The 12,949-nt window shown below is 39.5% G+C and overlaps 1 protein-coding gene across 9 annotated transcripts in view; it reads left to right on the forward strand.

Annotated features, from left to right (window-relative positions):
* LOC121906143 (transcription factor HIVEP3) overlaps nt 1–5,942 on the forward strand; it is a 41,348-nt gene extending 35,406 nt beyond the window's left edge. For 8 of the 9 annotated variants that reach the window (XM_042424843.1, XM_042424842.1, XM_042424840.1 and 5 more), the window contains 4 exons: nt 3,134–3,309; nt 3,479–3,580; nt 4,308–4,957; nt 5,129–5,942. In XM_042424843.1, the coding sequence (XP_042280777.1) occupies nt 3,134–3,309; nt 3,479–3,580; nt 4,308–4,957; nt 5,129–5,785 (1,585 nt within the window). In that variant the 3' untranslated portion in view covers nt 5,786–5,942. The remainder of the gene's footprint in view (nt 1–3,133; nt 3,310–3,478; nt 3,581–4,307; nt 4,958–5,128) is intronic. The other variant, XM_042424847.1, reaches the window with a different exon arrangement.
* Nucleotides 5,943–12,949: the final 7,007 nt, after the last annotated feature.

A 12,949-nucleotide genomic window follows, 5' to 3' on the forward strand; every position in this document is an offset into this window, starting at 1 on the left:
TATACACATACTCTGTGTGTGCTTTCCATAAATGTCTGAGTGAGCTTTTCCAGTGGAGCCTGTCTCATTTCCAAGGTTTACTGTGTTAAGAGCTGAAAGTTTCCCCAGAAGCTGATTCTGTTCTCAATGAACTCCATGAACTTTATGAATTCTAGAAATAGATAAGAAATAAAAAAGGAAGAGAAAGAAAAGATGGAATTTGTAGTGTAATGGAGAAAAGTAAAATGTTCCAAATTAATGAGAACACACTGGTTTTCCTTTTGATGGACATGGAAATATTTTAGAGGGATATTCAGGAGGAGATATAAGAGATTTATAGGGAGGGCTTTTGCTTATATGTGTGTGTGTGTGTGTGTGTGTGTGTGTGCGTCAACACGTACAAATTAAGGCCTGGTTTTTGTGCTTATGTACACACAGATTGAGTGTGAAAGAGTTGTCTGCTTAACAGTAGATAAGGCACTAATTACTAGTCTTTATCATTTGCAGCCACACATTACACATATTCAGGAAGTGCATTTTCATCCATAAACAGCCTACAGCTCTCTTCCTTCTTCTGCTCATCTGTCTTCATTTTAACACCCTTCTCCCTCTGTTCATGCTGCCTCTTTCTCTCTGGCAGCTCTTCCAGTTTTACTTTATTATTATTTTCTCTTCATTCCCTCTGTCAAAAATGGGGGACACAGGTGGTGCTACCCTAGTACTATTTGCTATAGCTGGTTAGTAACAAAATCCATGTCCACTGAAGGGTGTACGATAAGAGAAAACCAAATGTCACTTTCTTTCATTGTCACTTAATGTCACTCATTCTTCCATACAGTATGTGGATGTATACTGTAGATGGGTGTGTTTCTGAAAGGATATAAAAATACAAAGTAAATAAATGCTACACCCTCCCAACTTCCTCTGTCTCCTCTCTCTCGGCATACCTGCGTCCCTTGATGTCCTGTATTTTCTTCATGCATGCAAATAAGCACAGCTAACCACACTTTGAACACAACAGAGTGCTTTGTACCCTGACTCTGTTAGGACTCATTATCCCAATCTCCCTTTTGTCGACACTTTGAAATCATGACTGTGTGCCGCTCATTTTATTGTGGAGAACAAGCAACACTTTTTTAAATATAAATATGCATCATGCAGCTTTTTTTATGTTCCAGTTACTTGCACAATTGAATTCTGATCCAATTTCAGAGATTCCTTTAAGAAAGAGGGTTGCTGGAGTCTGTAGAGTTTATTAGTATCACGTAGCTAAAGAAAACAATGTGGGATCCAGACAGCTTTCTCCTCAATAACAGTTGTCTCAACAATTAAGTAAGCATAGCTGTTCCTTCTTGGTGGCAGCAAAAGTCCATGGAACATCAGCTTTAATCCTTCTTAGAGAGCACAAGCTGAACCGTCTCTCCTCTGGATTCTGTTAAAACGTGCAGATTGATTTCCTTGGTGTAAGTGGTTAACATTGCAGATTTGTCATAACAATTTAACTGCACTGGTTAAAGAGTATAACCATTCCCTTTGAGCAGAGTTTGTCAAGAGGATTAGGTGTGTCGAACTTGTTTCCTGCCAAATGGTGATTGAAATGCCTTTTAATGTCATTCAGTTGCAGCTGCTTTTAAATTCAACTGCCTTATCAATCAATCACACTCTGGTTGGAAGTGATATTCTCGACACCAATCTGCCATGGCGGTCGTAAAGCTACAGTACAAGCGGGGGCAGATTGTCGGTTGAGTTTATCGAGAGACGTGCTGCTGATTTAATGCTCAATGTGTGAAGTGCAACTTCTGCCTTGTTTTGCCTGAGATGTGGGTGGATATTATTAGCAGTGGCAAGAAATACATGCCAGTGAACAGTAGCCAGCTCCTGAATGAATACAACATAATGCCACTGCTGAGACTATTTTACATTTGTGTAACAATTTGTTATGATTTCCTGTTATTGGTTCTGGTGTACAACAGGGAGCATTCACAGACTGGGTTCTTGTAGATGTGGTGCATATCCTGTAATTAAACACAGTCAGCACACATTGGATATTTACAATTTAGAATGGATTGTATGTCTCTTCATAAGTAGTGAGAGCAGATGGAGTTTTTCATAGAGGACAATTCATTCAAATATAAAATGTCTGTGGTCCACTATGTCCACATATAGCCTTTTGGTAAACATCAAGATTGTGTATAAACAATGTTTTTTATAGAATAGACCCAAATGTGCTGTTGATTTTTATATATAGTGTCTATTTTAGGTTGTTGGCCATAGCCAGGCTTCCCTTCCCTCTCTTTAGCTGCTGCTGTTGTTGGCAGGGCCACCCGAACACAGCAGAATGGCTGGTATTCTCTGTGTGCCGAGGGTGTAGTGGAGGGAACAACCGAGGGACTCAGTGCTGCTGGGGTTTTGGTGGGGCTTCCCTAACCCGCCTCCATAAAGAGAGCCTTGTTTCCCAGTTTCTCTTGTGTACGTGTGTGCGTTTTGGGTGCATGTGTGTGCGTGTATTTGTGCCAAAAAAACACAAACCCACATCCACAGTCATCATTATTATTAAGCTGCACAAATCAATATTTTTATTAGAACAACAGGTCAAATGAGGGGACGCTCGCAGGGACAAAGCCTCAGACAATTATCACCCCACTCTGTAGTTCATTGTTTTGGTTTTTTCGGCCCACAAACTCCCTTCTCATAACCTTGTTTCCAAGTTTTCAGGGAAAAAGCCCTGATAAATCAACTGTACATAACTTGCCCAGCACCATGACTAACAGAAAAGCTAGTGAATATAGTGGAGCATTTGGCAGCTAAACAGCCAGATATTTTTCAAATGAGTTAGTGGAGACCAATATTGAATGAACATTCACCAAGAGGCCAGAAACACAATTCCAACTGTAACCTGATGTTTGTCATAAAAATATTTAATGCATTTTTAATAGTGCAAATCAATTTAGTTCAATTGATTATAAATCTTACATCTGGTTATCTCTGATCATTGGAGAAGCTGGATATACAGTATACATTCAGCTGCCACATTCTACCAGGGAGTGAGATCAGTGGTCTATATTAAAGTGACTCTAATTTGTGATTTTGTGACCAAATCTTATGTTTCTGTTTGTTTCTCTGCTCACGTCTTCTCCGTCTCCCTGTGTCTCAGGTATAAATCTAATGAAGAGTATGTTTACGTGCGAGGTCGCGGCAGGGGAAAGTACATATGTGGAGAGTGTGGCATCCGCTGTAAGAAGCCCAGCATGCTGAAGAAGCACATCCGAACACACACCGACGTCCGTCCGTACATTTGCAAACACTGCAACTTTGCCTTCAAAACCAAAGGTAAGGGGACAATTTACACTTCAAACATGATTTTTATTACTCTTCTTTCCTCTACTTTTTGTGTGGTGATGACATTTTACAGCAACATTCTGTTGTTGACATATCCTCATTTTCCTTGCCCTGTGTAAATTGAGGGCAGTTTTAATGTGCTTTTCTTGTTCCTTCCAAGGGAACCTTACTAAACACATGAAGTCAAAGGCTCATGGGAAAAAATGCCAGGCAATGGGAGTATCTGAATCATCCCTGGACGAGCCAGAGAGTGAGGAGACAGGTACTTAAGAGGGGATGGGGAGCCATCTCACATATTTCCCTTCCACTGTAGAGAAATATTGGCACACAGCTGGATGAACTTCTGCCTGTGAAGAATTGTAGCTGCTCAGCACTGACAGGTTATGCAACACCATGTACTATTCTCCTCCCTTTTGGCCTTGCATAAGAAACATGGAAAAAAAAGTATAAGATAAATAAATGAAGAATACAGAGCATTCCACAGTCTCCTGATGTAGTTGTGGCAGTCTGGCAAGTATACCTTGTTGTCAAGGATGTGTCGCTGGCATAAAACAATACACATTCCAACACTTACGTCTGCCCCTCCGTCAAAGCCACAAAAGAGCCTCAAAGCCAGCCACCTCACAATCTGCTTCCTAACCTTCCTCTACTACCCCTCCCCTTGCCGTCCTTTTCTTGCTGACAGACTACACTCATCACAGCCAAGGACGTGCCATTTAAACCGTCTTTCCATTCACAAGGCTGTTGAGATAGTTTGTGAATAGAGGCATGGTGCTATTCAATTAAATTCCGGTCTATTTATAACATGGGTTTGATGGGTGGTGGGTGAGGTTTGTCAGAAAGATACAGCACGCTGTCCTAACCCTTTGTTGTTGAAAATTGTTCTGTTAATGTCTCTCAGTGTGAGGATTTTTGTCAGTGCAGGAGTTTTAAATTTTACAAAATGAATGTAAAGGGATGTAAATTGAAGAATGTATGTTTTTTTTCAGTAGGAAGTGATGAACGTGTGTGTGGCTCAGAAGAACAGGAGGAACATCAGTTTTCCGATGTGGAGGAGTCTGAGGATGATGACGATAACGATGACGACGATGATGAGGAAGAGGAGTCCGCATCTCATGATGACCCGCCATCCTCCTGTTCGTCAGACACCCATCCATCAACAGGGGGGCGTTCCAGCTGCAGCAGACACTCTCAGCAGGGCACCCCTGAGCCCGAGCCCCTGGGCCCTGGTCAGGAGCCCTCCCCGAGGGGGGTTTGGCACAGCCGACGAGCCACCTCACCAGGCAGCAGGAGAGCACTGTTCTCCCAGCGGGGCTGGAAGGCATCACAAAGGGCTTTTTCCCCCAGCAGCAAGAGCTGTTCCCCGAGCCGCAGCCTCTCCCCACGCCTGGAGCTGTCCTCGCCCATTCACAGCCTCTCCCCCAGGACCGAGCTGTCCTCACCTGGCCGACATGTCTCACCTTCACCTGAGAGAGGACCATCTCCCATCAGACCCCTTTCTCCTCTTCGTCCCATCTCTCCCAGCTGCTACCGGTCATCACAAGTTCAGACCCCTCCCTCTCCTCTCGGGTTGCAGCACAGGACCCCTGGATACCTGCCCTGGGAGAGCCCCAGTACAAAGGGCAGTCATGTCAAACCAGTAAGTCTTTTTTATTAGTTTGCATCTGTGCCTAGAAATTTAATTATAGAAACAGACAACATTACAATGCATGTTCTCTGCACTTTCCTCCGGTGAAGGCTCCCAGTGCACAGTACCTGCCCTGCTGACCGTTCATAATTTGTAATGATGAAGTCTTTGCTCACCCTACAGGAGAAAAGTGGTACAGCAGGGGAAAGGCAAACATCAGAAACCAGCTTGTTTCCACCTGCTTTTCGTCTTTCCACCTGTGAGGGTTATCCTGGCCACCAAGCAGCGGACAACATCTTCAGCCATCTTCCCATGCACTCCCAACAAGCCAAGGTCCCCTATCTGATGATCCCCATTGGAGGGATCCAAATGGTACAGGCCAGACCAAGGTCCCATCCTACCACCCCCTCGTCCCCAACGTCTCCCCCCATGGAGGGGCCGTCACTGGCCAGGTTTGAATCATACTGGGGCGGGACCCCCAGAACTCAAGGGCTTAGGACTCCTGGAGACCACTGGTCAGAGCACCAGGAAGCAGGAACCAGCCAGTCAGGGCGGTGCGGTCTCAGCGCAGCACTAACATGTTCCAAACCGGAGTTGGAGACCACAGACTCAAAGCAATATGGCAGCTCACATAGCTCCGCCCACACCCGCAGGTCTGCTACTGAGACCACCGAACGCTGCGTCAGAGACAGTCTTTCCAGAGCACCCCTCAGTCTAGCAGCCCACGTAGCCTCGCGTGTCATTGAACAGCAGTCAGAGGGGGAGGAGCCACTACCTGGAAGTGATCTGGTGGAGGGAGGAGCTAAAGGAGATTCTGCCAGAGCAGACCAGAGAACTTAACAGTGTCTACACCTTGATGCATCATGCATCCCATTTTTGCTTTATTGGTTGCTACACTAGTCTTGTTTTTTAATTGCTTTGTTTTTATACAGTTTTCAATACAATTGTTAACTTAAATGTTTGTTCTTTGGCAATATTCAGGTTTGTTATAAAAAAAAAGCACTTTTTTCTTTGTGAAAATAATGTTTCTGTAAATCTATATATATATATATATACATATATATAAATATATATATATGTACATACATATATATACATATATATATATAAATATATATATATATATATATATATATATATATATATGAATATATCCCTCCTGTATCTCTATTGATACTGGTAATCTTAATGTCTGTTTAAATACATGTAAAATGAATATGAATACATTTGTAAATGACCAAAATCTTAAATCAAAAATAATTCCATTTTTGTTTGTCCAAATTTTGTCCAGTATTACTCAAATTGTAGTTACTTGTGCCTTTTCTGTCCAGGTTTGTGTTTTGAGGTGTACAATACACATTGACAAAGAGAAGGCTGTGAAATTTTATATCCGCTTTTTGTGTCGTCAAGGAGGGTTTATATTTGGTGTTCTTATTGTTTCTGTTCTTCAGGCCATTGCTTTAATGCCAGGGTAACCAAGAGTCGCATCGAGGATATATTGAAGGAGCAGCAGAAACGTGTGAAAGGAAATGCACTGAAGTTCTATTTTTTATTACAAAAGACTTTAGATTAGAATATATCTCTGTACAGGGAAGAGCGCTCCTTATTTATTGTTATTTGATGACAATGATCATTGTTTGGAAGTTGTTGTTTTTTTTTTTTTTTTACTTTTTTGTTATTGGAAAAAAAATGACGTTTTCTTTGTTACATATGTGTGTCTTTTACATGATGTTTTTGTGACTTGAATTGGTGACAAAGATGAGGGATTGAGTTTGGCTGGTACCGGAGGATCAAGTGCCCTGCAGATTTCACACACAGCAAAATTTCTAGTCATTGAAAAAATTAAAAAAAAATGCACCAGACTCCCATGAGGTTGTGCCTTTCTTCCATTTTGTGTACAATAGCGTAATATAAATATAGTTTTTGCTCAAATTGAGCTTGTACCACAGTTCTCTTTAATTACAGTGAGAGGTTTAGGACATCTTGTTCCATACATGTTTAATGATTGTTAACAACATTGGTTTTCCACAAGAGATGAGTGAAGTTAGAACATGGATAAAGAAAATATCAAAACTACATCATAAACACCTACAACAGCGTCCAGGATATTGGATCACAAGTGTTTACCTCCTTTTAGAAGAACACAAGTTGTTGCTGGGTGCATGACCGAGGCTAGAGACAGTCACAAACAATACACATTGTCCCACTTAGTGGTTCTTGTACTATGAGGCAGAACCTCATGTGGCACATTGCACTACTTTGTAATGCACTCTTGTTATGTGTGGTTCTTTTCAGTATGTTGTCACATCTCTTGTAGAACTTTGTGGTCTTACCTTGTTCTTCCAGTAAATGGTAGTTTGTGATATGTTAAGTTGAACTGTGTGACTCCATGTGATAATATGTGGCGATTGGTGGCTACAGAACAACTTTAAATTTCATGTGTTCTCCCTTTAGATAGTTTTTCTTGTTTCCTTCCTACGAAAAACAAGTAGTGGTTTTGTCTTAGAATGTTAAATATGTCTCATCTTTAGCATTTCTTTTTCTTTCTTTCTTTACTTTTTAACTAGAGAAATTAAAATAATGATAGTAATTATTAGTAAAAATAATAGAGGGAAAATGGGAAGGCAGTGTTCTTACTCTGGCAGGAGTGTCCACATAGAAATACAAAAGATGTTGACACATACATGCATATTGTACTTGCATGTACATGCACATATGTTCATACATAAAAATAATACATTTTATTTTTATTTAGTTCTTTTCAGGGTTCTCAAAAAAAAAAACAGATTGAGTTAAAGTAGTAATCTCATAGAGTTTTGCTTCAAAAAGTCAATTTTCATACATAAATTTGCAGTCATGTTTTCCATCATGTATACTTGTTTTAGTCTTTCCTTCCATTGCTGGTTTTGGTGGCTGGTTTTGTACCCATCAAAGAGTAATCGTGTTACTCACAATTAACAATAGAGTTCTTAACTCTACCAGCTGGTACTTCTCCCAGTATAAAGTAACACAGTTCTGAAGGTACATCAGTGTTTGATCTCAGCATGTATGCCTTCCCAATACTTTTGGGCAGTCCCAAAAAATGTGGGTGTGGTCACCAATTTGACCACAGCCTTTACAACATAATAGTGATGAGCCAAGTGAATGTAGAGGTCACTTAAAATATTGTTCTGGTCTTCCAATCAAATTCTTTCTAAGTTGGGCTTTTAGTGGTTTTATGACTACTCAAGCACATCCCTTCCAAATCTTTGTCTATAATTATTATATTGGCTTCCAATTCCCACTTTCTTTGATGTATCTTCTGGTGAATCAAATTGTAGTATTTTGTAGATGATCTGTAACATTTCTAAAACACTATTTGCTTATGCATATTTTTAAAGAAAGATTATTATATAATGTGACATATAAGAGACTGTAGATTATATGATTATACATCTCTTATATCTCTTTGGAGAGATAACAAAAACAATACTGGGACAGAGATGCACCTACAGATGAGGTGTTGGGCCACCACAAGTTACCAGAACAGCTTTAATGCCTCTTGGCATAGATTTTTCAAGACTTGAGCTCTGCTACAGTGATTGTACACCAGTTTTGATGATGGGAGTCTGCCGTCTAAAACAGTGGTCCAAAATTCCCCACAGGTGGTTATATGAGTTGAGTTCTGATGACTGCAAAAGCCATAGTATATATTAAATTTTCAATGACTCAACCCTTTGCACCTTGTACACAGTAGAAGCATCTGAAATAATTGAAATAGGTTTTTTTTCCCCTTTTACAGCTGTATGTCTTCAGTTGTACCACTAGATGTCCTTACTTAGTCACTAACCCTCAGGTATCCATCAAAATATTTTTTTCTCATCCATGCAGCTGATATGTGATGTGCTTTTAAACCTGACATACAGTGACATTTGTGTCATTTGCCATCTTGGTTTCTTTGGCATTAGTGCTGACTGGGGTCAGGAGAGTACATTCACACACCTTTCCTAAGAACTTCATCTTATCAAATCTGAACCAACCTAAGCTCAAATAACATGGCCATAAATTCTCAACTATGGTAATCATTATGCGTTAACTATTTATAGGTTCGCTACATTCTGTAACTCTGTTTCCTGAAAACACCGCCCCATTTTTATTAGGTAGACACACATTTATAACTTTCGTCAGACTGATTTTGATAACACCTTCATATCTTTTATGCTGACGATATACATTGACCCAGTGTAATTTCATCGGCTATTCAAAGCACTCTTATATGGCACATCCACTCATAAATCAATATTCATATAAAATGTATCACTCCTATCACACCCCAACAGTTTTTCTTGTTCACTCTCTCTGGTCCCTTTGCACAACAACATTAAACACAGCAAGACATGGATTACATAAAGCTCACTCAGGCACAGCCAGCGAGAGTGTTGACAAGGAGTCAAATGATGATTGTTGCTGTGACTCGACATTCCACAGAAAATGTTACAAAACAGGCTACAGGGAGGCACCTGTATTTTTAGAAACACCACATCAAAAATAGTCTGGAGTGAATGATCCCTCTTCCTCCTCCGAAGCCCCTCACATGCTGACAACAGTTAAGCAAAGAGCTGTGCAGGGTTAGTAGATTACATTTTCAAAGGAGTAAACTGAGGAGGTAACGCTGCTAATTAAAAATAAACACCTGCTTCTAGGACAAAAGCAGACACATTGAGAGTGTTAATAGTGGGATTTGGCTTAAGAAAAGACTGTCTTGTCCTCTGACTTGCATCCTTCACTGTTATCCATTTTCTCAGAGACCGGGCTGCCTAATGTGATGTGATGCCTGTGGAGAGGGGCACATCTGTGCTCCTGAGGGAACTGAACTTATGACCTCTGGTGCAAGAATGTGTTGTAAAAATCGATGCTATCATGATGCTATGTGGCAATCTCATCACCGTGTCACACATTCCACACATCTTTAATATGCAAGTGGAACATGTTCTCCCTTCCCCACCGGAAGTCTGGTAGATTATGTTTTACATACTGGAGTATCCTGATTGAATTCTGGCTATATCTTCCCCTGAGAGTCTGGGAAGAAAGGTTCTAGAAATAGATTGAGGCAGTGTTTATGATTACGCTCTTTGAATGAAAGTTTAAACACAACACACTGTGTAAATGTGTTTTGAATGTATTAAACACTGTGTTGTATATTATTGTATAGCAAAATAATCTAAAAGACTGTCCTATGCTCTGTTCTGTCCGTCCCCTTTTCCTTTTTTGTTTTCAATTTATCCTCTCCTCTGTTCTCATCGGCACTTGTGTTTTTGTGAGTGCTGAACATTCCCACTGCTCGGAGGTAAAGTATTGTCTGCTCTCTGCTGCGTTCTATATGTCAAGGTATCAGGTTTCATGGAAAGTGGATTATAAGCATCTTTAAGTAAACACAGTGACAAATAGGTAGAAAATGTGTTTCTATCTATCCTCATAGGTAGAGCTACTGAACAAACAAACTGTAAAGTCACATATGCATGTTTGATCTTTGGTCAAACACTGCCTGCTTCATCTGCTCACATGTTTCCACTGGACAAAAATCACCTGAGCAGCCGAGTCGAAAAAATCTTCCACAGTAATACAGTGTTTTAGAGAGTGTAGAGTTTTTTTTTTGATTGGAGAGGCTCATTGCCAAAATAAAGGGAAATGGCAACAGCTCTATGGATACATGACGGCCTCCAGTAGATTCATCAGTGATCTAAGTGACTCAATCCAAAGGGACAGTTCGAACATTTAGTGTAAATGTGCACCAAATGTGTCCTGTAAGTTCTTTACAGTGTAGAGGAACAATGGTCCCCCACTACCTTTGTGTCTATGTGTGTATGTGTCTTAAAATGTTTTTATGTTTTCATTGTTTTTTCATTTTTATTTTTGCCTCTTTCTTTCTCCTCTAGTTCAGGCCTACAATCAGCACTGTAATTATGTTGTGTGTATTATTGTGATGCACACAACAAATATAATAATGTAAAAAAATAATAATAATCAGAGCTTACAGTTGCAAACAATTACATCATAATCTACTCCAAATTTGCATAGTCATTAGTCCATTTCTCTATCGGATAACTGACACTAAACCTGTCAGCTTGAGCATAATGACTGTGGTAAAGATAATATCCATGCTGGTAATCTGAGCGTGCATTTACTACATTTACATGAGTGATGGCTTTTTGCATGGCTATGGCATGTCTGAACTGCATACTGTGCAGCATGTGGGAGGGAAATAACCAGCAGCTTCACTGCCTGTGGGCAGGGAAGAGCAGTTAGCTTATCTGCGTGTGTGTGTGGGCTTTCACCACCAATCAGGAAGGCATCAATTCAGTTGACTGTGCCATTGGAATTTCTTTTGTGACCATTACACTGTTTGTCATGGAGTCAAAATCTATTGATAAATGTTAATAAAGTTAAAATTTTAGTGTGTGCATATTAAATGTCAATATGTTGTGAATGAAATCTGTAGAGTTTGAGATAGAAAGGAAAGGAAAGCACAGCTGGAATCTTCTTAGACTTATTTAAAACTTTTGATACAGTAAATCATCCCATATTTCTTCATAAACTTTCCCATCTTGGTATTTAAAAAAAATCTGCATTTCTCTGGTTTTCATGTTACCTTAAAGACAGAAAGCAGTTTGTCTCTTACAATGATATTAATTCTTTACTTGTGGTGAACTCCAAAATCAGTCCTTCGGACATTATTATTTTTAATTTAAATTAATAATTTATGTAATGTTTCAAACAAATTGTCTAAGGTATTATTTGCGGATGACACAACAATTTTTTACTTACATAAAGACCTTGATGAAATAGCTAAATTATTAAATAAAGACCTCATTAAGATAAGTGGTTGGTTTAACTGCAACAAATCATCTGTCAATATTAGGAAAACTTTTACTTTCGTATTTGGCCAAGTAATAATGAAATATAAAATAAATGTAAAAATGAATACTACTATCATTGCTAAAGTTCAGTCTACATGATTTCTGGGTCTACAGCTCGATGAATCAGTAGAAAAAACAAATTATACAGTCACTATTAAAATGGTTTGTTTGTTCCCATGTTTTTTACTTCTTTTTTAATTGAGTAAGGTATGCATCAGAGAGATGATCAAGCCCTTCTAAGTGTTTTTTGGCACCTCTTCCATCACATTTTTTTCATTGTTTCTGTGTATATCAACTTTTGCATGCAGTATGTGCAAACAAATCAAATCAAATCAAAAATGATTATCATTCTGCCACTCAGGACAGTCCAATGCAGATTTTTTATCATTAAAATAGAAGGGAATTTGAACAGCACACCTAGTCAACTGATTTTAATTTGAATTGCCACAGGTTGTACTATACATTTTTTATCATTACAATAGGACATTTATTAATCCATTATAGCTCAAAACAGCTTCAGTAATTAAAAAAAAGAAAGTTGATACAGTTTCATATTACATTTAAAAATCACCCATACCTGCGATATCGTGTCAGTCTTTAAATCAGGAGCTTCACATTAGTTTAATATTGAAAATGCAAAGCTTTTGGTCTTGTGATTTCCATATCAGTTATTAACCTTTATTTTATTTAATTTTTGTTCCAATGGAGAAACTGGCCTTGGGAAAACCCGATGAATATCATAAGTATCTCCCCTCTTATCTCCTCCCACTTGTGTTCCCACTGTTCCCACTGGTTTTACCTCTGTCATGTGGGTAAGTCCTCTCTCTAACCCATTTAGACTTCCTGTCTCCTATGTCTCTCTCCCTCCCCCTCAAACCTCATGTATTGCAAGAGGAAAGAGACAATTCCTCATTCAAATAAATGCAAATCAGTGCAGTCACTTAACAGGTCACTTAACAGGTGGCAATGATTCCTGGAATGTTTGACAGGTATGAACACCCTGGGGTCGTACATTGTGGTTCCACGGCAGGAAGCCGTGGGTGGAGCTTCTACCATGATATCATGGGAGGCAGAGGGAGAGAGTGAGGTATAAAGAGAGGGACAGAGC

This window comes from Thunnus maccoyii, chromosome 10 (assembly GCF_910596095.1).
Source record: "Thunnus maccoyii chromosome 10, fThuMac1.1, whole genome shotgun sequence".
In the NCBI taxonomy this organism is placed as follows: Eukaryota; Metazoa; Chordata; class Actinopteri; order Scombriformes; family Scombridae; genus Thunnus; species Thunnus maccoyii.